Consider the following 27,788-nt stretch of genomic DNA (forward strand, 5'->3'; position numbering starts at 1 on the left):
AGCAGTAAATACCTTAAATATTTTTAACACCTTGTTTTAAATATTTTATCCATTTTCCTAAAAGAAAGTATTTCATAATTCCCTTCCCCCATTTTACTAGGGGAAAAGCCTTTGGAGAAAAATGTTTTTCCTGCTTCTCCCCAAATTTGTCAGTTTTCTCTCCTTAGGGCTTCACATCTCTAGCAGTTGTTCATATCTGTCTTCCGAAAAATGCAGAATGTGCAATTCTTTGTGAGACACAGACATTTAAAAAAAAACACCACGAGATAGACTATTTAGAAAAGCTGGTGATTAATTTTACTTGGTATAGTAGATAAGACTGAGTGTGTGTGTATGTGCTTTCAAGTCGCCTGTCAACTTAAGATGACCTCATGAATTCCATAGGGTTTTCTTAAGCAAGGAATACTTAGGTGGTTTTGCAGTTCCTTCCTCTGAAGTATAGCCTACAGCACCTGGTACTCATTGGCGGTCTCCCATTCTGCTTAGCTTCAAAGATCAGACAGGATCTGGTGCCTTTAGAGAATTTAGGCCCTAAGACTCAGTAGTAGAATCAAAATTAAACAGTATTGCAGTGTGCAGCTTTCCCTAGTCTGGTGTCCTGCAGATGTTTTGACTCTGACTCCCATTGGCTGTTTTCCATAATTGTAGTCATGACGTCTGGAGGGCATCAGGTTGGGGAGGCACACCAAATGGTTGGGGAGGAATAAACTTCTGAGCCCTACCTTCCTCGAGTACTAGGATTCATCTCTTGGTTAACAAAATTTGGTATTCTAAAAAATAAACAGCCATTTTCTCATGATACAGATCAAAATGTGGGAGGGAGGACTTCCCTCCTGAGGATGGCCTTGGAGGTATGCTAAGCAGAACATTGGCAAGACATCCCACTGAACTGAAAGGCCAAAATACACATTTAATTTCAGTTTAATAAGACAACTTTTGTGCATCAATGCAATTATTAAAACCATGTCTGCAGGGCTTCATAGGCTGAGCTCCATCTCTCCCAGAGCTGTGAATCTATTCCAGATATGGTTTTAATCATCTCTTTGTATTTGATGTCCAGTAACTGCTTTTATTGAAGCAGTTCTAAATGAAAGGCATGCCTTGGAGCTGGTGCATCAGCAAGGGCCATTAACTCTCAAGCCTACCTTTATTTGTAATGGAAACACAACATGCTGTACGGGTGTGTTGATAATACCGTCATGCTTTTTACACACCAGTTTCTAGGTCTGCTTTTCATGTCATGGTGAGTGGGATTTGAAGGGAAACCTGAATTGTAAACTTGCTGGGTACTCATATAAAGTAAAGCATCGAAGTACTTCACAGACTGTTATCTGGAGGAGTAAATGAATATGTGCCCTGACTGCTTTTTAACCTTTGCTTGATAAATGCACAAGTGCCTTCATAAGACAACAGTCTTATAGAAACCTTATCTCTTGTATAATGTATAATGTATTTGGATTTGAGTGTGTGTGTGTTGGGATGGAGGAGAGAGAACTGCTGTTTGCTCTCTTCTAAAATTATTAAAGTAGAAGCACAAGCCAGCACTGAAGAGGAGATATATTTAGTCTTCAGAAAAATCAAAGCAAATAAATTAAAGAACTGACAGGGCAGCACTGTCAGTGTATTTGCCTTCCATTTCAAAGAGTAGTGGATCATGCATTACCATAATTACAGAAGTTATCAGAAGGCATTTACATGGAAGAGTGAGATGCCATCATCTCCCTCCTCAATTTACCACACAGGGTAATAGCAAGTAAGAATCTCTGACACTTGCACAATCAAATATCATATACCAATGGAAATAGCAATGAATGCACAACTCAGTAATTTCAATACAGATAAGGCAAAGTCTTGATAGATTCCTGATAAGAGGCCTAGGCCTTTTGGTCAGATTAGAGTTTGAACTTTGAAGGTGTTTTTAAAATACTCTTAGAAGATTACCACATGCGGCTTTTAAAACATGATTTCCCTGGGAGGGAAGTGGTTTTGGCAATCCTGATCATGTGCTGCCTCCCCCTACAATCATCCCTGTTCTATCCCACAGCAGTCCCTTTTCATTCATGGGGGAAACCCATGAATGACCTGGCATTTGCATAATGTCAGTGCAAAAAGTCATTCCCGGGGCAGTTGTGTGATTGCCAGTCTCATGGTGTCAGTGTCCCCCCCTCCGCCTCTCTAATCTTGTTGTTGTTGTTGTTGTTGTCATTCCCAGTTTTTCACACAATTTCAGAGCTCTGCAGCCTCAATTTAAATTTTAGAAAACTTTTAAAAACTTGAATTGTGGCTGTAGACCTCCAGAATTGCATGAAAACAGTTGGGGGGGGGGCACTAAAGGCATGCTGTGTAGGGCATAAGGGAAGGAGGCAGGAAAGGGATGTGATGGGGGCATTCCTGTTGCAAGAATGAAAGAGGTGTGATGCTGGTTGCTCTACAAAAGGTGTGTTACCATTTTACAGTATTTTTCTTCCGTGACTGCAGCGAGAAAGGCGATTGTGTGATCATCTCCTAAGAAAAGCCCTGCTGGCTTAGTGGTTTTATTATATTAAATGATATATCAACATTGCAAATGAAAACAAATATAAACAAGTGGCTGCTTGTTTGGGGAGGAGATGCAATTAGATTTCAAATACAACATCTTATTAACACATTTCTCAGGGTGAGAAATCTTCCATCTTGTTTAAAAGAAGCACGAGTGCCACCATTGGGGACAATGGACTTGAGCATACGCGGATTTTGGTATACGCGGGGGAGGGTCCGGAACGGATCCCCCGCATATACCAAGGGCTGACTGTACATGAAAGCCCTGGGAGAGATCATCCAGAGTCATGGAGTCGGATGCTGTCAGTACGATGATGACAGCCAATACAGTGCACTTGTGCTATGCTCGGACGCATTTTACGTGGCTTTCAGCTTACGCGGAATCTGCTTGGAGGAGGAAAACAATGGCGTGTGTGCCCGTGGCACATGGACACCACTTCGCCACATGCACACGCCCCATTATTTCGTATGGGACTAGAGCATAGGTGGATTTTCCCTTATGCAGGGGGGATCCGGAATGGATCCCCCGCATAAGGAAAGGGCCCACTGTATATTTCTCCATACCTTCAGAAACAGTCTTAGCTAAGGATAATGTGTCTCCTCTGAATAAATGCTGGAGGAGGAAATGGGCTGGATGAAGAAAAATAGATATTGAATCTGAATCCAGACAAAACAGGTGATTACTATTAAGGGTCCTTTTCTGGAGCTGAAGGTGTATCAGCCAGTTCTGGATGGGTAACACTCCCCCCTGAAAGACTGTGTTCACAGTTTGGGAGTGATCCTGGATTTGTCTGTCCAACTTGAGCCCAGATAGATGTGACAGTCAGGAGTGCATATTAACAGCTTTGGTTGATATGCCAGCTGTGATCCTTTCTAGAATTGGAAGACTTAAAGATGGTAGTGCACATGCTAGTAACCTCAAGGCTGAATTTTTGCAATACTTTCTCATTGGGCAATCTTTTCACCAAATTTAGAAACTTCAGTTAGTAATTCACTTCAGTTAGTAACTAACTTCAGTTAGTTAGCCAATTAGTTTCTGGGCAAAGTACAAAACATTGGTTATTACCTTTAAAGCCCTACATGGTTTGGGTACAGGTTATCTATGGGCTTGTTTCTTCCTGTGTAATTCACCGCATACATTCAAGTACACCTCCATACACTGGGAGACATTTACTTCAACCGGCCAGAATTAGACTGGCAACTATCATCTAGACAACATTTTCATCTACAACCCCTGGACTGTGGAATGGTCTGACAAGAGAGTTTTGACATCTTAAAATGCTGTCTGAATTTAAAATAGTATTAAAGACCTTTCTCTTCAGGCAGGTCTACCTGATAGATTTCAAACTATGAATTTTAAATTAGTGTATTTAATTTTATGTTGGTTGGTTTTAATGTGTCCTATGTTTATGTACTTTCACTCAATGTGTTCAAATGGTTTTGTGTGTTTTAATCTGTGTTGTATCCTGCCTTGAGCCTTTTGGAGAGCTGGGTAAGAAATAAATGTGTTGTTGTTATTTTTATTTTAAAAAAAAATCAATCTAGCATCATGTTTTTTCTGTGGCAAACCACAAAATTTTGGGCAATCAAAGAACATATCAGATAGAAACTGCTGAAAGGATAGAAACTTTGTACCGTTTACCACTGTGAGTTATCCTGTATCTGCATACAAGTGGAATGGAAGGCTATCTTTCAATTTGAACCTAACTGTATACTCATCTACAGCAATATTGTCTGTGTTTCTGTACCTTTGGCCTTTTTTACTTTCTGTCTTTAACACTCTGACATCCAGCACGAGTGTCAAATAATACACAGACAAAGTTCTCAGGATCACTATAGAACAGAACATTCATATTTCAATACTTGGGTAGAAAGAACAAGAGATTCAGCTATTACTGTTGTAAATCTACTGTGGTCAGAGGAGCTCTGTTTACTAAAATTCTTACTTCCTTTACAAATATTAGAAGAACCAAGATCTTGGTTCTGTACTGCATCTTGCAAACAGCTGAAAATTAACATAAGAACAACTGTATAGTGGTGTTTGAACTTTGTCTTCACCTTAAGGCTTAATGTGTAAACTTTACTCTGTCTGATTGTACAGTTGAACACCCCCTAGGCTTGTGATTTTGATTACATCTTTGTTCTAGGTGTTTTGATTTATAAGACAATCTGTCCTTCTCTCTACACTTATATCCCTGATATCTTTCTCTGTGCTCTATTCCTGCAGCTCACTGGAGATGACGTGTTATGACAGTGATGAAGCCAATCCCCGCAGCGTGTCCAGCCTGTCAAACCGTTCTTCTCCCCTCTCCTGGCGCTATGGTCAGTCCAGCCCACGTCTGCAGGCCGGGGATGCTCCTTCAGTGGGTGGGGGCTGCCGCTCAGAAGGTACTCCTAGCTGGTACATGCATGGGGAACGAGCTCATTATTCCCACACCATGCCCATGCGCAGCCCCAGCAAGCTCAGCCACATTTCTCGCCTGGAGCTTGTAGAGTCACTTGATGCTGATGACGTCGATCTCAAGTCTGGGTACATGAGTGACAGTGACCTAATGGGCAAGACAATGACTGAGGATGATGATATCACCACAGGGTGAGTACTATGACAGAGCATCAGGCATGCAACTCAAAAGTCAACTGATGTAAATTGGAAGTAGTTTTTGCACCAGCATCAGCTGACATATCTGCATTAAGATAAGGTTATATTTGGTCAGCACATCTACTTTTACCTTTGCCTTAACACAACAACCTATGTGAGCTGAAAGTGGTTGGACTTGTTTCCAGCTTTTTACATATTAATCTGTATGGCATAGGATATTCTTGGTTTTGTGCGGCTATTAGTATGGCACATTGTTATTTGCTCCTAAAAGTCAGAATGCTACCATGAATACAAAAAGAATGTTGCTACAAGCAGATAGCAAATTTTAACTATGACAAGATAATATATACTGCTGAGAGCTGGAAACAAGAATGCCTTATTTGTGGTCTGGATGCATAAGCGTGCACATGGTGTCTCTGCAAAGCAAATACCCATTCTGCAGTTGTGGCAATTTGTTTCTACACAGCAGATATTTGTCATTGGCTTGAAGCAAGTGAATTCTGCTTTGTGGAACAATGAGGTGTGAAGGGTGCCTGGCTTAAACTGAATTTGTTGTTATTACCATAATTGCCATAATTGCACTCTTTTCTGGCTACATAGATACTGTAAGAGAGAGAGAGGAAAAGGCATTTTGGTTCTGAGAAAACAATAGAGGATGTGTATAGGGATGAATTGCTCAGTTGAGTAAATCTAAAGATATAGAAGATGTACTGTGTACAGTGACATGTAAATCTCAGTGGTAATTTGTGCTGTATTTCTGGATGTTTTGACTCAGTTTATAATGAGGCTGTTTGACTGGCTGAACAGCAATGAGTATTTAGCATACAGAGTACTCCGGCTACACTTCTTAAAAAGTGTGTTGGAGATTGTGGAGTTTTATTTGGAATCAGGTGCATCTGATGAAGAGGTATTCTGATCCCCTAATGTGTATGCCAAATAAAACTTGAGAGTTTTTAAAGCAGAGATGGGAATTGTGTGGCCCTACAGATGTTGTTCAGCTGCAGCCACCAGCATTCCTCATCACTGGCTGTGTAGATAGGAATGCTAGAAGTTACAGTCCATTAACATCTGTAAGACCATAAACTCCCCTCCCATTTTAAACAGACAAAGACTTTTTGGAGATGATTTTTTAATGTATTTGCTGTGTAATTACCAAAACAGAAATTTATTTGGCTTTTCTGTTTAATCACTTCACATTCTTTGAAAGTACACTCCTGATCAAGTAACAGCATCATCTTGTTTTTACTGAAAACTAGGTATTTTCAAAACTAGCCCCCAGCAGCACTGTAATTGGGTTTGCTAGCTCACTTTTAGTGGCTAGAGTGTTGGATTGTGACTGGGTATATCCAGGTTGAGCCCCACCCCAGCCATAAAAGTCACTGAGGACCTTTTCACACAGGAAACTATGTGCTTCCATCCCGAAAATGGTTAAAGTGGTGGCTTCCCAGAAAAGCAAGCCCATTTGCTAACGGTTATCACACACAAGAGCACAACAAGGGGTTAAAGGCACATTACTTAGGGTCCAATGTGAATTTGGGTATCAAACGGAGGAGGACAAACCCCCATTGCTACCTTAGAAATACCTTTCTGCGCATGCTCCAAACTGTCAATTCCACAAGGGCATACACACCCACATGCTCCAGGGAGGGAAGAGAAATGGGGAGGAAAAAACTCTTTGCCCCAGAAGTCCCAGAAGCTGTGTCAGAGGAAGGCAGAATGAGGCTTCCCTTTGCAAACTCTGTAAAACCACACAAAAAGACACAAGAGAGAGAAAGCGAGGGCTGATGCTCCCAGATGTCCTCCTTTTCCAGGACATGCCTTCCATTTCTTCCTCCTGTCCAGGAGGAATGCCAAAATGTCCTCTCTCTGCCTTCTCCCAGCAGCTGATCCCTTAATTAGAGGCTGCAGGAGGAAGGAGAAAGCAGCCGGGCGAGGGAATTGTGTGTGTGTATCCCTTTAAGAACAGGGTTTTCTCTCTCTTCCTGTAGGGTTGCCATAATCGGGTTGCAACCGAGTTTTTCCCGGTTTTGGCTGCACCTGCCCGGTCACGGCACGGGTGCAGCCAAAAACCGGGAGAAGCCCGGGTGCAGCGGGGTTGCTGGGCAACCCTGGGGCCTCGCTGCCCTCCTCCTCCTCCCCGCGCATGGCCGCACGGAGGAAAAGGAGGGCAGCGAGGCCTGGGGCGGAGGAGGCTGCAGGGAGGCGGCGCCTCTTGGGCGCAGCCGCACCAACCTCCCCGCCTCCCTGCAGCCTCCTCCCTCCTTCCTGGCCTCCGCGGGGGCCAGGAACGAGGCAAGGCCGTGGCGATCGCCGCCAGGCTCCCCGCCTCCTTCCTGGTCCCTGCGGGGGCCAGGAACGAGGCAAGGCCGCGGCGATCGCCGCCGGGCTCCCCACCTCCTTCCTGGTCCCTGCGGGGGCCAGGCACGAGGCAAGGCCGCGGCGATGGTCGGCGGCCTGCTCGCCTCCTTCCTGGTCTCCGCGGGGGCCAAGAAGGAGGCGAAGCCCCGGCCATGGCCTGCGCTCTCCTCGCCTCCTTCCTGGTCCCTGCAGGGGCCAGGAACGAGGCGAGGCCCCGATCACGGCGAGGCCCGGGGCCCAGGCGGGGAGGGAAAGCCTCCTTAAGTGGAGGCTTTCCCTCGCCGCTTGGCCTCCACTCCCCGCCGCGATCGCGAGGGAAATGTAGGACAGAATTTTCAAATGTAGGACACATTTTTGTGTGTCCTACATTTGAAACTTCTGTCCTACATTTTTCCCGGTTTGGAGGTCCGGCGCTATGGCAACCCTATCTTCCTGGCACTTCAAGGGACCCTGCAAAATCTGGGAACAGGAGGCATCTGGAGGCTTGGTTTTCAGATGGCTGCCATTACTTGAAGGGAGTGAATTTGCAAGCAAAATGGAAATGGAAATACGGAAGTTTTGTGAATTTGCTTATTTCCTGATTCACCTCACATTCTGTCTGGCGTCTGTTCTGATTGCATGCAGAGTCATGTGGAATGCAGCTGCAAACATGTCCCTAATGCCCTAGATGACCCTGCATTGGCACCAGTCTAACCTTCCAATTTTCCCTGTGTGAAAAAGTCCTGAGAGATTTTGTCTCAATCACTGATTAAGCACGATCTACCTCACAGCATTGTTGTGTGAAGGAGGGGGACATCTGTGAACACTTCTGCGAGCTTGTAAACAGATCTTAATCCAGATATCCTTCTGACTATAGATTTCTGAGAGAGAAGATAAGTGTACAGCCATTGTGCTTCCATTTGTTCTTTTAGAGGTCCCTTCACCCACTCTCCCATTTCCTCAACCTACCTGCTCCTAGTTCTTAGAGGATAGTGGAAAAGAATGGTCAAAAGAACTGTTGAAAGAATAGGCAGTGAAGTCCATTGGTGGCATCCTTTGTGCTGTCTTTATAACTTTTGCAAATGTAATCAAGCTTATTGTAAGAAAACACTGTGTACTCGTCTTTCCTCAGCCCCAGTGCTTGGTATGTATAGAGTCTTAATTATAGCTTTTCCATGCAGTTTACCACATGTTAATAGGACTCAAGGTAGATTTGAAAAGCAGCAAATTAAACAGAAATTCTTTGCCAACAATGCAAAGCTAAGCTCTTTAATAGAGTTCTCATACAGCATGGCTTATCAGTATGCTGCTAGTCTCATTATTAGTTTTTACACAGAAAGGGCTTGAAGGATCTGATTTGAGTTTAGTGAACACTCATGTTTCACAATCAGTTGAAACCATATGTAGCTTGGCATAAAGATCTCACCAAGGGCATTTTAATTTATATTTCTTTTTAATCAGTCTATAACTCAGGTAATACTGGACCAAACTGAAATAAACCTGAAATAAGTGAACACAAAAAGAGGTGGACACAGTACTTGCAGAGGCCTTTCTCCCCAATATAATGAAAGGAGCAGAGTGGGGTATAACCAGGAAAAGCCAGTTGGTGCGTCAGAAAAAGAAAAAAAACTTGCTAGCCACTTACTGTAATCAATGCAATACAGATCTGAAAAGATTGCAGAAAGAGATCCCTGAGACATTCCTGGGTTCTTACCATCTAGCTTAGATGCATTTCAAAACTGTAGTTCTCCCTTTGGTGTGTGTGAGAGTTGCTCGAAGGGGGTGGGAGTGAGACTTGGAGGCTAGGATCCCTCCACCTCCTTGTTCTCTTTAAATTTTTATGTGTAAAATTTACCCATGTATTGAGTTAAATATTACATTTACATAAATAAAACTGTTCTAATTTGAACAGTGTTATTTCTTTACAAAATGTTAAAATATGAATATGCATGATTGTGTGAATAAATATAAGCATGCTAAATAAACAAAATATTTTTATTCATATACTCTGTCAAATGGGGGGAGGGCATGATGTGTTAGAGACTCCTAAGGGCTGATTTTCATGTTTCCACAGAGGTGCCAGTGATCCTTAATTTCTGCAGATTTGTTAATAAGTAGCCATTTGGTTGCTACACAGTTAAATCCTTGCTAATTTGAATATTATACTCCAAATTGTTAGGTTGTTTGGAAATGAAGGGCCTTTGGCCTTGTTTTCTTTTGGCTGCTCACCCCCTGCTGCTTGAGAGAGATGGAAACTCACAGAGTGGGATATTATGTCATGAGTTTTCCATTTATCATTGGAAGGGTTTTAAAAGTCCCAGAGCTCCATCAAGGGAGAGGGTGTAGATTTGGGCCTAAAAATACTCACATGTCATAGAAAGCTACACTAGAGAATCCTTGTTAATTCTGCTGCTCTGGTCTGCAGATGTGTAATTGTGACAGACCCTGAGTCCAGCTGTGAGGCCTCTTTAATGTTGTTGTTATTGGAGTATTAAAATCATGGTGGTTGCTCCTAATTGTATAGATTTGGGTGGAGCCAGATAGAATGAGTCTGATGTAGGGGAATCCACATGAAAGAAATTGTTGTTTCTTGTAGGTAATTGGTAAATTCAGTGTAGTTTGCCAGCTTTTTTATTTTCTTTGGTCCTGGCGTTTTTTCCAGTGGTAACTTGGCATGCTGACATTTAAATGAGTAAACATTTTCCCATCTGTGCTAGGAAGAAATTCACCTGTTTAATTTTTGTATAGGTTGAGTTTCCCTTATCTGAAATGCTTGTGACCAGAGGTGTTTTGGATTTTGGTGTGTGTGTTCTTTTATTTTGGAACACCTATAATTGTATATAATGAGATATCTAGGAGATGAGATCTAAATCTAATCAGAAAATTCACTTATGTTTCTTTGACAGAGATGGGATATAAATATATTATTATTATTATTATTATTATTTAATGATTTTGTGCATGAAATAAAGATTGCATACATGGAACCATCAGAAAGCAAAGCTGTCACAATCTTAGCCACCCATGAAAAAAGTTTTGGTTTTTCTAATACTTCAGATTTTGGAATTCTGGATGAGGGAGACTCAACCTGTAGTTTGCTGATAAACACAAGATTGCCAGCCAAGGAAAAATTTGTATGTCTTATTTCTATTTCAGGGCATATTGGGCTAAATACCCTATTTTTGTTCCAGAATATTCCTATCAGGCCCTGTTCTATCAAGATTTATGCTTACTTTAGACTTAGAGATGGATCACACATGAATGTATGATCCATGAAAAACTGTTGTGTCTAAGGAGGCATTGTGCTTGATTTGTGGTGGCACACTCATATGAAGCCACCATTTAATGTCGACATACTTAAATGCTTTAAATATGCATATGTCAGCCAAACTTTGGACTATGGAAATAATAGAGTTGGTGCCACTACCAGGGTGTATTACGGAGATGTGGAGGCATTTGATGTCAAGCTTCACATGTCCATCTTTCTTGTCAAAACTAACCTTCCCTGCACTGATTATTTTGGAATGCTCTTTGCAGCATATTCAGTTTCATACAAATCGAGCCCTTCTCTCTTCCTTCCTGAGTCTCCCACATTCCAAACTTGACCAAACGCCAGAGAGAATCCTAGAATATTGGAGGTTTCCTGTTCCAGTGTAAGAGAAAATAAATATTTTCTGCCCTGCATTTTGTCCCATCTATAAAGGAGGGTGATTGGCCTGTTACATGACAGCTTGAAGTAAGCAAAGGCCCAGCTGTTTGGGGTCTCTGGTGACAGACCGCAAGTCTTAGCAGGTGACATGGGATTCATACTAACATTGAAATGTCAGCCTGCGCTTTGTGTGGATGTTTCTCTTTCTTGCTCTCTCCTTTTCTCCCAAGTGGCCTGATAAATAGGACCTACTGTTGTAATACATATTTAGTCCATATTCTGGGTAAGCAGGAAAGTCTCAGGGAGGTATCCAGGGGGAGTGTCATATCAAAAGGGGTGCCAGAACAGCACTTCAAAATTAAGGGCCAGACTCTCTTTTTCTTTTCCTTTGTAATCAACAAGATCCATACTTCCATGGAGCTGTGATCTTATACAGTGAAGGGATAGCTATGGTATTCTGGAGCTCTGCCTGTGTTCTGAATTAAGGGACATTCCCTTCAAATGAAGGACATCTGGCAACCCCATTTGTGGGCCTCCCATTCTCTGAAACATGCTAACAACTGGTGCTGTTATAATGGTTCTGGCTCCTGGCCTGTCCATGTGTTGGTTGTAGCCTGATTGCTTAATCTCTTAAAGGGGGCTTTCTTTAAGAGATTAAGTGAGATCATCACACAGGAGAGAAAGGTCTCCATGCACTCAGTCTTAATGGACACGAGGTGTAGTTGTGGTGCAGAAAGCAGCCCAATTTCTAAGATTCAGGGGGAACCCAGAAAGAAAATCAGGTTCTAGAATTGCCGGGTCTATGTCATCAGAGTGACATGCTCAGACTGCATTGGTTTTCTGGGAAGTCATTAAGGTCTTTTGGGCGAGAAGGGAGAGATGCTTTTGCCTTGCTGAGGAAGACTTCTATGTGCATTCTCAGTAGGAATAAGGCAGTTAAATGAAATATTTCGTAAAGTTACCCTCTTTATTTTTGGAAATTTTTTTTTAGGGATGCGGGGTTACTTTCATCCTATTGTACACCCACAGTGGATTTTATTAAAAAGGAAGGAGCAAAGAATGTGGAGAATGACAAACTGCTGAGTGTTTCTTTAGTTCAAACCAACATAAAGGGATGAAGTGATACCAGACAAGCACAAGTGAACTTTTAAGAAATGAATGTAGCTTTGCTGTTGCAATATGTTTTATTTCTCCTATGCAAGCAAGGAAACAAACATCAACTTTCCCTGGCTTGTGATGTGATTCAGTTTAAATCCCCTTCTGTGGAGGACAACCCCACAGGTTGTAATTCATTCTTTTACAGGCCTGCACATTGATTTAAGGGCTATTTATCTGGTAAAGTTTCTTTTGTGCCGCTTGCTCAATTACTTGGGAACTAAGTTGCAAATAAAGCAAAAGTATGATGTGACATGAAGACAAAGTGTGGCAAAAATGAACAGGATAGCCTGTCCTACCTTGTCTCTTTGTTTACTGTGTTTAAATCCTGCTTTTCTTTGAACTGTCTTCTTCATTTTATACATGTGATAACCTTGTGAGGTTGGTTAATCTGAAAAGTGCTGACTTGGCCAGGTTTACTAGTAAGATTGATGACAAGGTGGCAATTTGAACCCAGCTCTGCCCTGTGCTGTTGACTCTCTAGTTTAATAGTGACTGTGTACTTAATAGGGACTAGTAGAGGCTCTTGTAGGAGTTTTATTGCTCATTTTGTTTCAATAGGAATAAAAAAAAACTTCTGTACAAATTTATCTCTTTGAGTTTCTAAGGAAATTCTCAATGTATGGTCTTTACAAATACTTGGGTTCTTCAGATGCACATGCATGCCAGCCAACCCACCCACCGACACACATCTCTTGACTGCTTTAATTGTGCAACTGGGATGACGTAGGCACCAGGCACTTTGGGCAGGCTATGATTCCTTGGCAGGTGCCAGAACAAGAGGGTATCTAGTAGCTACAGGAGGTAATGTAGTGAGTGGCAGATTTAATGGCCTACCCTGCAGTTAATAGCTGAGCTTGACACATTTTTTTCAGGACAATTTACAGGCAGCAATTTCCTGTGAGTTCATAATTGAATGAGTTGCAAGGCAGAAGGGCCACCGGGGAGTTTTAAAAACATTTTGCACTTGTTAAGAGTAGGCAGGTGAGTTATTTGCTAACTGCAACCTTTTAATTGTTGAAAAGCATGAAAAAAAGAAAAAAGACTCCTTAATGTGTCCTGGGCAGATGTAGGTTGCTTGGCACAGTGCTCTCCTGATATTTTCCACACAGACCACCAGAGGAGCTCCACAGAGAGTAATGTCACCTCTCTTATACTCTCTCACACATGTACCCTTCTTGAAATTAACTTTCATTTTGTACATGGCTCAGTGTTGCTTTAGAGAGCAAATTAATCTTTTGTCCAGCTGAGGCTTGACCAGTACAGTCAAATCATCACCCCTTGATTTGCCTTCATGATTTCTAAATGCCTACAGTGAAATTTTGCCAATTTTCTGCCAGGGTCGCATCAACTATTCCAGGGAAGGCTGACTGGCAAGCTGCCCGGCTTGATTGCTACATTTGCATGAGTAGAAAAAAAGAAGAAACTGTGATTGCTTTGCCGATGCTCAGATAGAGAAGGATGAGCAAAGGCATGTTTCCATGGTACCAGATCATGGCTATTCCCCAGCAGATATGTTTAGGATGCTGAAGGAATACCACAGTGGATATTCTCTGGGCGGTTTACTATGTGCTCTGAGCTTGTTTCATTATTGGAATGTCTGGTTTTATTGTGATCAAACTGCCAGACATTAGGGAGTAAGCTGTGGAAAATTCAGAGCCAGATTTAATTTCCAGCTTGCATGCATTCAGTGTTATTTCTGATATTCTTCCCTTTTCATTGCATTTCCTCTTTTTCCCCTCAGCAGCGAATTGTTTCGCTTTGAATTTGGGATTAATGAGGGTCTCATCATAAGCACAGATGAATTTGGGCATATAGGTTGTGGAAACAGATTGCAGCCTTTTGGGGAAAATCCAGGAGAAAAAAGACTTTTTTTTTTTGCTAAGGAGACGTCCTTTCCTCTTTGGTTATGTGGTTTCTAGCTTGTTTGCAAGATGTTACTGACTTTGGGAGTGCCTAAAATCTGTCAAGCAAGATGTTGATTTTAAAGAATTTCTCAGGGGATGGCTCTTTCTCCCGCCCTCTTTAAAAGTGTCCAGATGCTGCATGTTTTTTTTGGGGGGGAAACTATGTTTAATCTGAGGGTACTTCTCAGTATTAATTCATAATATTTGTAAATATCATTCTATTATGTATACTCATATATATATATATATATATGTAACAGATAGATCAAGCAAAATACAAAGAGGCAGATTCCTAGATCTCTCTTGTAATAGATCAAAGTAACGCTACGAGATGTTGGTAGTTTGCTTCTCTCTTTCTGTTTATCATGTCTAATGGCCAGTTGTCAAGTGTCATGATGCCATATTCTTTAGGGTTGAGACTGTAGCCCAATGGAAGGCACCTGCTGGGAAGAGTCCTGGCACAATCCTTGGCATTTCTAAGTAAGGCTGGAACATTTCCTTCCTGAAACCCCAAAGAACCGCTATGAATGCCAGCAATATTTAGCTAGAGGGTCCAAAAGTATGGACTCAGTATAAGGCATCTCCCCCCCCCCCCCCGCGCTATATGAAGAGAGTGTCTCCACACCCCAACTGTTTTAATCAAAGGTGTGCCAATTTTGTTGGCAGTTTTATTTAGAACGAATCCCTCATCTTGCACTTTATGTCAAGAATTTCAGGATGGTTGATTCACTCACTTAGTCAAACCGTAACCGTGCTACACATAGAAAGAAGCTGGAATTTCTCAAGCTTAGTCTCATTAGAAAAGAAATCGAGTTTGTTGAGGAGAGTAACTCCCTTGGTTTTTCCCTTTCATATTTACCCCTCTTGTTGATATTAGTTTTGTGCTGGAGAGATCTTGTCACTGTTTTCTTTTCCTCTTCCTCCAAAATCCCCTGTTATGCTGGAGTCAGTGAATGCAGCACTGTAAGCAGACACCTGCAACCATTTGACTGGTAGATGCTTTTCATTTGTTGTTTCTGGTGACTTGCATTGTATGTTGATGTTTTTAGCTGCTGACCCAGCAACAAACTAAAGATCATCTGGGTTTGATTGTTTTTCTGGTTGTGGGGATGCTAATCCAGCAGAGTGATGATGTACAGGAGTAGGTTATATGTTTACATTGAGATTTAAGATGTGATCTGGTAATGTATTTCAAGGGGAAAGAGGAATGTATTGCTTCAGTTGGAATGATTCACAAAACTGAATGTTCTTCCCTGAATTGAAGGGGGAACTGATCCAGCTCTGCTCTGCAGCTGTTGTTGCTGGAGTTCCTGTTGAACACAGTGGGCTTTTCTTTCTTCTCAAAAGATGAAAATTTGAAAAGGAACTCAAGCAATACTGAATGCCAAGTAGAATCTAGTCAAGTGATCTGTCAGGCACTATCTTCCGCTACCTCCATTTGCCGAACATTTGGGTTGCCATCTCATCCAGAGCCCTGTCAGCTAGTCATATTTATGCCAAATACTCTTCATTGCTAGGCCAGTGTTGCACTTATTGTGCCTACCCACCAATCACTTGCTGTTCATCAAAGTGGCCCAAAGCAAAATGTAAAGCACCTTGTGTCAAATACAGAACAAACAGTGATTGACCTTTTCCTGGCTGCCATTGGCCTGTTACAGACAGCCAAAATAAAGCTGCTTCGAGTCACAGTGGAGGTATGGTGTTTCACTGATGCATGCGTCCTAAGAGTCCAGAAGCCACACCAAAGCCACTCTCCAGTCCTTAGGGCTGGAGCGTGGCTTTGGTGTGACTTCTGGACTCTTAGGACGCATGCATCATTGAATCACCATACCTCCACTGTGACTCGAAGCAGCTTTATTTTGGCTGTCTGTAACAGGCCATTGTGATGCAAGTAGGATCAATGGCAACATTTCTATCAGCAGAGGGAAAGAAGGAAGTTGCATAGGATATGTAGGGTTAGAAAACCTAGTGCTTAATCTGGAAGATGTTTTCTATAGGAGAACAGTATAGAATAAGGATGATTGTAGTCCCAGGTGGGAAGTCAATCCTAGCTCCAGTCTTTGGACAGCCTTTGACCAAGACATTGTCAGGGAAGCTCTTTTCTTTAGGCAGTCCCTGCTCCTCTACTATTGCCACCTCCTCCTTACTACCAGCACCAGCAGCTTCTCTTTATCATTCCTCTCAGGTGTTAACTTGTTTCACTTGTAAATAAACAATTGGTGACATTAGGGCAATTTCTCTTCACTACCACCATTTTTCATTAAACCCTGCCATTGTTAAACAGGATCCTGGACTTTATGTACACTTAGATCCCACTGGAAGTATCTGCTTGCTCTTTCCTTTGGGACCAGTAGAAGAGGACTGATAAAGCAAGCAGCTGACATTGAGGGTGAACAGGCAAACCAAATACCTTGGGGGCTTGGGCTCTTGGCAGCCTCCCCACCCATCTTGCCATGCCTGTGGGTCAGATGAATTGTAAAGCCCAATGCACTTGGGATAGTGGCTGATGCTGCAGCACCCACTACTGAACCATGTATGCAAACAAACATAATCATTTGCTCTAGTGCGTTCTGAAGACATCCACTCCTGTAAGTGGATGGATCCCAAAGTACAGAGAAAGTCTGAAAGTTTACTTTGTTTGTGAAGCTGCAGGCATGCTCCTAGATTCCAGAACTCCCTTCCTAGGGAGATGAGGCAGGCTCCCTTCCTTGCTGCCCTTTCATTATCAGGTGAAGACCTTTCTGTTCTAGCAGGTGTTTGGAACTGTTGTTTTATATAATGTGTCTTCTGTTGTAGTACTGTTTGTTGTTGTTGTTGTTGTTCTTGTGTGCCTTCAAGTCATTTTCAACTTATTCTGACCCTTAGATGAACCTGTTACAAAGTTTTCTTGGCATTATTTGTTTGTAGGAGGGTTGCCGTTGCCTTTCTCAGAGGCGGAGAAAGTGTGACTTGCCCAAGTTCTTCAGTGGGTTTCCATGGCCAAGTGGGCACTTGAGCCTTGGTGTTCCAAAATCTTAGTCCCACACCCCTCCCACTATACAGTGCACCCATGTTATACACGGGTGCAACTTACGTGGCTTTCAGCATATGCTAAAAGCCGCGCCGGAAGAAGTCTCGGCACACCCCGGAAGGGGTAATGGTGCACGCTGTGCCTCACCGTAGGTACTAGCCCCATGTTTTTTGAACAGGGCTCGAGCATGTGCGGAATTCTCTTTATGCAGGGGGATCTGGAACAGATCCCCCGTGTAAGGGAAGGGCCCACTGTACCTTGGTGGCTTTTTATTATGCTTTTAGATTGTTTTCTGTGATTTTAATTCTATGAATAATTTAATATTTCAGTCTTACTTTTTGTATGTTTTTAGCCACATGTAGTTTTATTTATATTTCTTTTTGTTCTGTAAGGATCTTCTATTTGGGGGGAAAAGGTGGAATATAAATAAAGTGATTGATTGATCAAGAGATTAATGAATGAATTTTTATGTCAAACAACAACCAGAATAATAAAATAAAGTAAAACAAATATATTATTAAATATAATGCTCTTATAATGAAACAGTATAAAACAGTGATACTTCCAGAAACTGGCAATCTTTGTTGTATTCTGAGCACACAGATTAGCCAGAAGATGATCAATATACAGTCAGCCCTTTCCTTACACAGAGGATCCATTCTGGAGCCCCCTGTGGAAGGAGGAAACTGTGTATGCTTGAAAACAATGGGGTATGTGCCTGTGGCACTGCATACACCATTCATTTAATTGTACTGTAGCTTCAGCGTTAGCTGAAAGCCACATAAGGCAAGCCCGCGTTTGCTGCGGCCTGACTGAAAAATGATTCAACTCTCTAAGGCCCCATTCACACTATGAAAATAATCCAGGTGAATCTGGGTTGAATCCTTGTTGTTCCCACAGGTCCCGAGTGCATTCAATGCACTTTTAGGATGGGGAGGGGGCTGGCAAAACACTCACTTAACCCAGGATGTTCGATACCAGGCATTTTTCCAAGTTTTCCTGAAAGATCTACATCAATCCGCATTTTTGCAGTGTGAATAAGCTTCCAGATTGATTTGGATCACTCTATTGTTCAAGGAAATGGAGGCGGCTCCATTTTATGTCAAAACAATGGCATGTGTGAATAACAAAGGGGTTACAATGACTTGAAAAGATTTGCGAACCCGAAACAAAATGGGAACAACAAACCTGATATGCATCAGCACAGCGATCCACATATCCTCAGAACAAAAAGAAGAAAAAAGAGTGTGAGTGTCCCGCAGACTTCTTCAGTCAGGTTCCAAATTGTCTTCAGTGCATTCAGAGATGGAGGCATGCATTGCTCCTTGTGTGGTGATAAGTTTGATGCTTGTCTACATTGATATAGAAAAGAATTTGCATCAGAATGTGGATTTTAATTCCTTTCTGAAACAATCAAGAAACTAAACATTTGTGTGGTCTCCCATAGGCTCAGTCAGATTCAGTAATAATTTCCAGGCAACGCAGCTGCAACCAGCAGTAGATTTGCTTGTGTCATTTTACTTATTAACATTCCTCCAGATCATATAAACAGCTAGTTATACTGTCTCCCTCTGTGGTTGTTGTGAGTGAATTTTCTGAAAGGGTTGCAGGAATAATAGCAGGAGTAGTAATAGCTGTAAACGGCAATGTGATTATGATGCTGTTGCAGTGGCAGAAAAAAAAAACAGTAATGTAAGGAAAGAAATGTTTTAAAACACCTTGGAGAACATTTTCTGATTCTTCTTCACTGACAATGTGATAACAGGAATATTGCTATAGGGACTGTATTAGAGCATTTCTGTGCTCAATAGTGAAAGAACTGGCCATTAGGCCCAAGTTCACTTGCCAGAATACTCTGGAGTATTCAGGCCCCCAGTTCCCACCCACCTGCTCTCTTTTGCTGCATGTTTTGAGCCTTCCCACATGGTCTTTGTTCATTGCCCAGTGCCACTGATGAGGGCAGAACGAGGCAACCGGCCATGTTATTGATTTTTTTAATTAAAATTCTATTAATACATTCTAAAACAAAACATGACAACAAACAGTACACCAAAACAACAATAAATACAGACAATAACCCAGATAAGGCCCTGAAAATTATAGATAAAAGGTGTATTCAAGGATCCTGAAAGACATCTTTCCATAAAAATTTAGCTAAAATTGGGGGATGTCTTGAGACTAAATCTTGCTGGGTATATTCAATAAATGGGTGCCAAATCTTATGAAAGGTCAATCCAGAGTGTAAGCCTCTTGCTCTTTTGTTGTTATCTGCCATTTTCTCCATTAACCACAAGTCCCAGAGCACAGTCTACCATCCTGCAATATTTAACTTTCCAGTTTTCCAGTTCCTGGCTGTCTCAAGCTTGGCAACAGTCAGAAGCAAACTAATAAGTTCTTTATGCTGCAGGGCTTTATTTTCATTCATAAAAATGGAGAACAGGAGCAGGAGTGGTGATAATTGTATACTTTGTTTAGTGTTCTTGGAGATCAGTTGTAAAATTTCTGTCCAATCCTCATGCACTAAGGGACAATCCAGCCATATATGTACAAAGGTTCCCCTACCTTCACAACCCCTCCAGCATTTTGGATTAGCATTGGTAGACATACGAGCCAATTTGACTGGGGTGAGGTACCACTGATGGACCAGCTTGATAATATTCTCTTTAATGTCAATGGACCTAGTTTTAAATGGTAAATGAGTCCGTATATTTTCCCAGGTCTTACTATCAAGTGAAAGGGAAAATTCTGCTTCCCATCCTGCTTTATGAAGTGTTGAGTTCCCAAATGTTTCTTCTAGCAGACAATTACATGCAATGCATGCTATTTGGCCTTTAAAATATATAGCCAGAGAGACACACATGTTTTCAAAAAAAGTAAGTGGGCGAGAATATTCCTGTATCTGAAGCAGTTTCTTTAAAAATAATTGTATCTGTATTATTCGATACCAGTTGTGATGACCAGGGCCCAGAGCACAGATTAGTTGCTCCATTGTGATAGTCATCCCATTGTGGAACAGGTCCCTAACTGAATACAGGCCATAAACCTTCCAACCTCAAAACTGTACATATTTTTCTGGGCTCTGGAAAAGAGGGTGAGTAAGAAAAGGCCGTAAAGGGGAAGGGTAGGGAGCCAAGAGATGCCTCCATTTCTTCCATAAGGCCAAGGCAGTGAGCAAAAAAGGGTTATTACAAATTTTAGTAAATGTATATATAGATTCAGAAAAAAACTGCTCAAAGGTACCAGGGAATGCAGTGTTAATCTACCCAATTGGTCAGACTATTTCTGCTAATCAACTGGGTGATCTGACTTAGCTGAGAGGCTTCAAAGTAAAGATCACGTTTCGGAAATGACAACCCTCTATATCCAGTTTTAGAATGCATGACTGCTTTTGAGAAGCATGGGCATTTCCCATTAAAACTAGGTAGTCCACTAACTTGTTCCAGCATTTAAAGTATGAATTTGGTGGTCTCAAGGGAATTGTTTGAAGAAAAAACAATAGTTTTGGCAGAATGAAAGAGTAAACTAAAGTAACATTGCCCAAAAGGGAGAAATGAAGTGACTTCCAATGGGCCAGTTTTGATTTAATCCACTTAGTGATTGGATTATAATTGCGAGGGATAAATTGAGAGATATCTCTTGTGATGATGACCCCTAGATACTTTAGACCTGAGGGGTTGAATTGTATGTGCATTAGTCCCTCCCAAGAATGCTGGGTTTCAAGAGTTGCATTGAGACAGAACATCCTAGATTTTTGATAATTTATTTGGAACCCAGAGAACCTGCCAAACTGTTTTAATATTTTATCAGTCTCCTTGAAAGAATCAGGAAAGTTTTTAATGTAAAATATCATGTCATCTGCTTAAAGTCCAATTTTATGCATAGTCTTATTGGCCTGTTACAGACAGCCAAAATAAAGCTGCTTCGAGTCACAGTGGAGGTAAGGTGTTTCAATGATGCATGCGTCCTAAGATTCCAGAAGTCGCACCAAAGCCACGCTCCAGCCCTAAGGACTGGAGCATGGCTTTGGTGTGGCTTCTGGACTCTTAGGACTCATGCATCATTGAAACACCATGCCTCCACTGTGACTCGAAGCAGCTTTATTTTGGCTGTCGGTAACAGGCCATTGATTTCTATCCCTTCTATCTTGTTGTCTCTGATCAATGTTGCAAGAGGTTCCAACGCTATTGCAAAGAGGAGCGGGGACAAGGGACAACCTTGTTTAGTGCCTCTTTGCAAGGTGATGGGTGCTGAGTCCTCCTTATTTACATCGCTCGAGATCCCCAATACAGCCACGTTATTAATGCTAGGGACCATGTTCTGACCTTAAAGCAACTTGTGCCTAGCATCAATAACATGGCTGTATTTGGAATCTCGAGCGATATATGTAAATAAGGAGGACTTTTTTTTAGATTGCAAGCCTGAGGGCAGGGAAATGTCTAACTAACAATTGTAAGACGCTCTGATAGCCTTGGCTGAAGAGCGGGGTATAAATAATAATAATAATAAGTATTATTATTATTATTATTATTATTATTATTATTATTATTGTGCCAGCAATGGCAACAGTGGGTGGCTCTCAGGGACAATGAGTGAAGACAGCTACTGTCTTCACTTCAAAGAGTCGAAAACCTGCAGCAAAAGGTGAGTTATTTAAATACAGGTTAGGGGGAGGAAGCCCTGAATCAGGTGTAGGTGTCGTAAATAAAGTATTGAGTTGATTCAGGGGTTTGACGCTGCTGCTTCATGTAAACAGGATGCAGTGAGCCTAGGGAGAATTTAGAGTAAATCACCCATGTAGACAAGCCCTCAGTTTTTTTCTGTGCTTGCATACTTCTAAAAAGAAAAGAAAAGAAAAGAAAAAAGAGGCAGGTGTAGGTGGGAGATGAAATTCTTATTTTCAAAATAACAAGGAATTAAATTGCTTTGAGAATGAAAAATGGAAGCGCATGGATTGATGGTGATGAGGAGCAGGAGGGGGATAGTTCTTATATTATTACCATAAAAGATTTGATTTAAGAGGGACAGAATCATCTGAATTCTATTTGTTGGCATCTCCTTCTTGTTGCTGAAAGATCTAAGGGACTTAAAAGAGATCAATCATCTTAATTCCATTCACTAGCTCCTGAAGTTCACTGCTGTGGAATTTCAAGAACATCCTTTCCTTCAAAATGAATTTTGAAGGAATCGTAGTGATGAATTTACAAGATCTGCTCTGCAACCTAAGGAAATGGATTAAATGCAGAGCCAATTAAATCTGTAGCTTTTTATAACCAAGAAACAAAAAAACATGAGGCATAATCATAACAATCAATAGTCTGGCTTTCTCCCAGATAAGCCTATGGTAATCTGGACTTCAAAGGGAGCCAGAGGCCTGGAATTAGCGAGTCATAGCAACATCTCAGTAAAATTTGCAGCACGACACTAAAGTGTAATGTGCTTAGAGCTATAAACATGTCATGAGAATCCAAGAAAAGGGATGGAAAAAACCCATCATGGCATCCAAATCTTTTCCTCCATCTGTCCCATACAGCATGCATACATATACTGACAGTGTACATTAATATTTTCCAGCACAAAAGCATTCCACCACTAAAAAGTCCCCAGTGATTCCTGTTCCTTGTCATGACTTACTTAAGAGTATGTTAAAAACAGGAGTTACCATTCTTTCCTTTGGAGTAAATTTCATTGGCAGGGAGACCTTTGAATTACAACTGGATGTATTGCAGTAAGCCTGTGAGTGGGAACTCCTGTGGCTTAAAAATTTATAGCGGCCATGGGTGGTAGGTAGGGATGGGGAGCAGTGCTGGGATGAATGGATTTAAGCTTTTCCTCCATGGCATTTTTCCTGCTGTAGCTAATTGCCTTATGTAGGAATGTACAGATATATCTATGTGAAACCTGGATATTTTGCTTGGCAGAACAAGGAACTAGTTTCAGGAGGGAGTTTTTAATTTGCATAACTGAAAGTGGTAAATGTTAACCTCCCCTTCTGAATTACCATGGTCCCAGTCAGATCCAGATCTAGTGTGGTGTAGTGGTTTGAGTGTTGGACTATGGCTCTGTACACCAGGGTTCAAATGTCTGCTCATCCATGGCAACCTACTGGGTGAACTTGGGCAAGTCATATTCTCTTACTCTCAGAGAAGGGCAATAGCAAATAATTTCTGAACAAATCTTGCCAAGACAACTCTATGATAAGTTCACCTTAGGATCACCATGAGTTGGAAATGACTTGTAGGCATGCAGCAACAATGATCAGGCCCACTTGTCTCTCTGGTGAAGTTGCTATTCAGTTTTAGAGTTAATTTTGCCTCTTGGCAGGTTTTGCCTTAAAGTGAATTTTGTCATACTGTGGGTTCTGTTGCTGTCATCACCAGGTCTTTTCTTGGATCATTTAAATGAAAGCATCTAACGATCCCATGCTTTTCACAATTCTCTTTTCCCTTTGCTGCAAGAGTTAGCAAGGAGGACCCTGACAGGTTCTTGTCTCTTTACATGCATAATCTGATCATGTATGTTATTTGTGACAAAGCAGTATCTGACATTTGCTGGCAGCAGTTAGAGTACTGTGTAATTTTAGTAAGTTTGCTACTAGGATGTAATTTTCTGCATAAGAGATTTGCTTGAATTTGAGCATGTTAAACAGTTCTCACAATCCTCAAGGGCTGTCACAGAGAGGGGGCAGGCCTATTGTCTGCTGCCCCAGAGGGTAGGACCAGCTTTAATGGTTTGAAGTTAGAGGAGAGCAAATTTCAATTGAACATTAGAAAGACCTTCTTGGCAATAATCTATTTCATTTCATTTTTTTGCCACCTTTTCCCCAGAAAGGGACCCACGGCAGCTCACAAATAAAAACATTTTGAAAGACTTTACAATAAAAGTTTTAAAAACAATGAAAAACACCAAATAAAAACATTATAAAATTACATACATTAAAAACTACAGTACAGTCAGCCTTCCACATTTGTGGCCTTGACTTTTGTGAATTTGATTATTTGCAGTTTTGATCAATATGGTCTCTTTAAGAATCTTTTGCCTGTTACAGACTGCCAAAATAAAGCTGCTTCGGGTCTCTTTGGAGGTATGCTGTTTAAATGATGCGTGCATCCTAAGAATCCGGAAGCTGCACCAAAGCTGCACTCCAGTGCTTAGGAATGGAGTGTGGCTTTGGTGCGACCTCCGGACTCTTAGGACTCATGCACCATTTAAATAACATATTTCCAAAGAGACCCAAAGCAGCTTTATTTTGGCAGTCTGTAACAGGAAGTCCTCCAGCACAACTCTTTTGGAAACTAACCATAGAATTGTGCTGGAGGTCTTAGAGATTACCAGAGAAAATATTTCTTTAGACATTTGTAGGTCCTTCAGCATGATTATATGGTTAAGCTCTGGCAGATATTGACCACAGAGGACCTAGCACAGGAGGACCTAGAGAAATGTGTTCTATCAGGTCAAAAATAGAGTGTTTTTTATTTGTCATTTTTCCACTTTCATGGGGGTCCTCTGTCCCTAACCCCAGCGAATGTGGAGGGCCCACTGTACATATAATAAAACACCCCATATAAAAGCCATCCCATGGTTATAATAACGTACGGCATATAATTAATTTAATAGAGCTTCATGGCAGAAGATGTGATAGACCACTTGCGTTAATTTTTGTTGACTTTGAAAAAGCATTTGACCGGGTTAATTGGTTATTTTTGAAGGAATTATGCAAGAGAGTCGGTCTTGATGAGAATTTTGGAAAATGGATGGATGCAATATATCAAAAACAGGTGGCGAGATTAATTATTAATGGAGAAAAAACCAAGGGGATTCATGTATTTAAGGGAACGAGACAGGGTTGTCCCCTTTCTCCCCTGTTGTTCATTTTGATTTTGGAGGTCCTAACTGATGAAATTCGTAACAATATCAAAATCACAGGAGTCAAAATTAAAGGCACCGAAATGAAACTTAAGGCATATGCAGATGACTTGGTTATATCTCTCTCGAAACCAAACAAGGATATAGAAAGGGTTAATAAATCCTTAAGGCAATTTGGTAATGCCTCCGGTCTAAGGGTAAATAATGAGAAAACCGCTATGCTGTTGTTTAATTTAAATCCCAATGAGAAGGACGAGTTGCAAAAATGTTCTGGATATAAGGTTGTAGATAAGGTTAAGTATTTGGGTATTTGGATATCAACTAAAACTTCTGACTTATTTAAAAACAACTATCATAAGGTCTGGCAAAATATTAAAAACGACATGTCCCGTTGGGATAAGGTCGGGTTGTCATGGATGGGGAAAATTGCCACTGTAAAAATGTGTATTTTGCCTAAAATAATTTTTTTGTTCCAAAATATTCCAATTTTGACAAATGATAAACCTTTCAGCCAATGGAATAAAGACATTAATAAATTCATCTGGGGTCGGAAGAAACCCAGGGTGCGCTTTAAAACTCTTCAGGATGATACAAAGCGTGGAGGCATGGGTTTACCGAATTTAAAAATATATTTTTATGCCTGTTGCTTTGAATGGATGGGAGAGTTGAACAATAAGCAACTTTTAAATCTTGAGCTGTCAGACATACTTTTTGGTATACACGCCTTCTTGTTTTACAATAAACTTAAAGCAAATAAAGAGTTTTAAAACCACTCTATTCGTAAAGCGCTTATGAAAGTTTGGCTGAAGTTTAAACCCATTCTGTACCCCAAGATCCCTTTGAGGACCTCTATAAGTGAGGCGTTTTATAGACATGATGAGGTCTGTCTGGGCCGTTGGATTACATATGAAGATCTTATTTTGGTTGATAAGGAAACAAATTCTCTGACTTTAAAACCTCTTGTAACCTTGAAAAATGAAGGCTTTAAATTAAATTGGTTTCTTTTTCATCAATTAAAAGAGAGGTTCTCCTTAGATATTCAGATGGGTGGTATAGAAACCACTGTATCCCAATTCGATAAAATTACCTTTGGCATTTGCATGCTTTCAAACTGCTAGGTTGGCAGAAGCTGGGACTAGTGATGGGAGCTTACCCCATCATGCAGCACCCAGGCCTCAAACTGCCAACCTGCTGGTCTTGCTGTCCGGGATTGCTGCCAGCAATCTCTGACTTATGCTGATAACCAAGCCTTCAGCCAACACATGCAAGCAAAACAAACCTTGTGAAGAAGCAGTCTAAGAGCAGGCCGAGGAAGCAAGCCGATGTCAGGGTTCCAGAAAGTCAAGCATACTGAAAGACGAGCTGAAGTCAGGAAGCCAGAAAGCAGCATGGTCAAAACAGTCCAAGGTCACAATAGCCAAGAGATAACAGAGGTCCAGTCCTTAGTCAAGATAACAAGGTAGCAAAGTAACAAGATGTCAGGAGCTAGAGCAACAGCAATCACACCAAGGGCTCATGCAACAAACTCAACCCTCTCTCCCACTTAAATCAGAGAAATTCTCCCACGAGCCACCTGAGGCTGGTTTGCTAACTGTCTTTCTGCAATCCTCCTGGATCTGCGCCTGCAAGCACTCTCGGCCCTTCTCTCTTGATAAGAAGGCACCTGCAGGCAAACCTCGTCTCCAGAGTCACCACTAGGCTGTGGCACCATAGGAGGCCTCTCCTCAGCACTAGGACCTGGTTGGACCTCCTGCTCTGGGGCTGGGGAAGCACAGCTGGGACCTGGCAGAGTAGAACTAACACCTGGCGTAGCCTCAATCAGCCCTTGCTCTGGAGGAGGCTCATCCTCCTCTTCATCCTCCGAGAGCTCATCTTGGCTGGCCATGACACTTGCAATCAACAGAGTCAGCGTTTTAACCACTTGAGCCATCACATCCCTCTGTATGGGGAGATATGGGGTCTCAAACAGTCTGGACCTAAGAATTAATAAGAGTGATTCAGCAGTGGAATCAATTGCCTAGACAAGTGGTGGGATCTCCTTCTCTGGACATCTTTAGAAGGATGCTGGACAGTTTACTGCTGAAGATGTTTTAGCTGGAGATTCTGCATTTAGCAGGTGATTGGACACAACGGCCCATGAACCCCCTTCCAGCTTTATGAATCTTTTACTCTATATACCAAATCTATTAGATAAAAAATGCTTGTTGCTTATTTGGGTTATGCTTCCTTTAATGGGAGATATGTTAAAAGATGAACTATTACTAAGAAATCAGGCCTGTCCTAGGCAAGACTGCAAAAGACAATAATGGCTTGTCCTGTCCTTGTTATTGTATCTAGCTGTATATCAAGGGTGTTCATTTGATATGTGTGAGTAGGTTTATTGGTTTGTTGGTGTTGCCTCCTTTAAAGTACCTTTTTATTTAATTATAATTGCTCTAAGGAATATAGGATGCCATTGGTTCATTTTCTATCCATGGGAGGAAAGGCAGTGCAGACATAGTCAATAAAAAATATTGGGGCATGCCTGTTTCTCGGCATTTATATGTATAAATCTTAAGTTTGTACATTATATGGTATAAACCAAAGTACCATATATATTCGACTATAAGTTGACCTCATGTATAAATCAAGAGCAGGTTTTGGGGCCAAAATTATGGATTTTGATATGACCCGTGGATAAGTCGAGGGTAAAATTTAGAGGCATGTAATGAAGGATGTAAAGCAAAAAGC

The 27,788-nt window shown here is 41.4% G+C and overlaps 1 protein-coding gene across 7 annotated transcripts in view; it reads left to right on the forward strand.

Annotated features, from left to right (window-relative positions):
* Positions 1–27,788, forward strand: part of NAV1 (neuron navigator 1) — a 391,844-nt gene that overhangs the window by 244,472 nt on the left and 119,584 nt on the right. For all 7 annotated transcript variants that reach the window (XM_089514299.1, XM_089514293.1, XM_089514297.1 and 4 more), the window contains one exon: positions 4,766–5,131. In XM_089514299.1, coding sequence (XP_089370425.1) covers positions 4,766–5,131 — 366 coding nt within the window. The remainder of the gene's footprint in view (positions 1–4,765; positions 5,132–27,788) is intronic.

This window comes from Sceloporus occidentalis, unplaced genomic scaffold (genome assembly GCF_023333645.1).
Source record: "Sceloporus occidentalis isolate IW3139 unplaced genomic scaffold, rSceOcc1.0.p SCAF_3, whole genome shotgun sequence".
NCBI classification, from domain to species: Eukaryota; Metazoa; Chordata; class Lepidosauria; order Squamata; family Phrynosomatidae; genus Sceloporus; species Sceloporus occidentalis.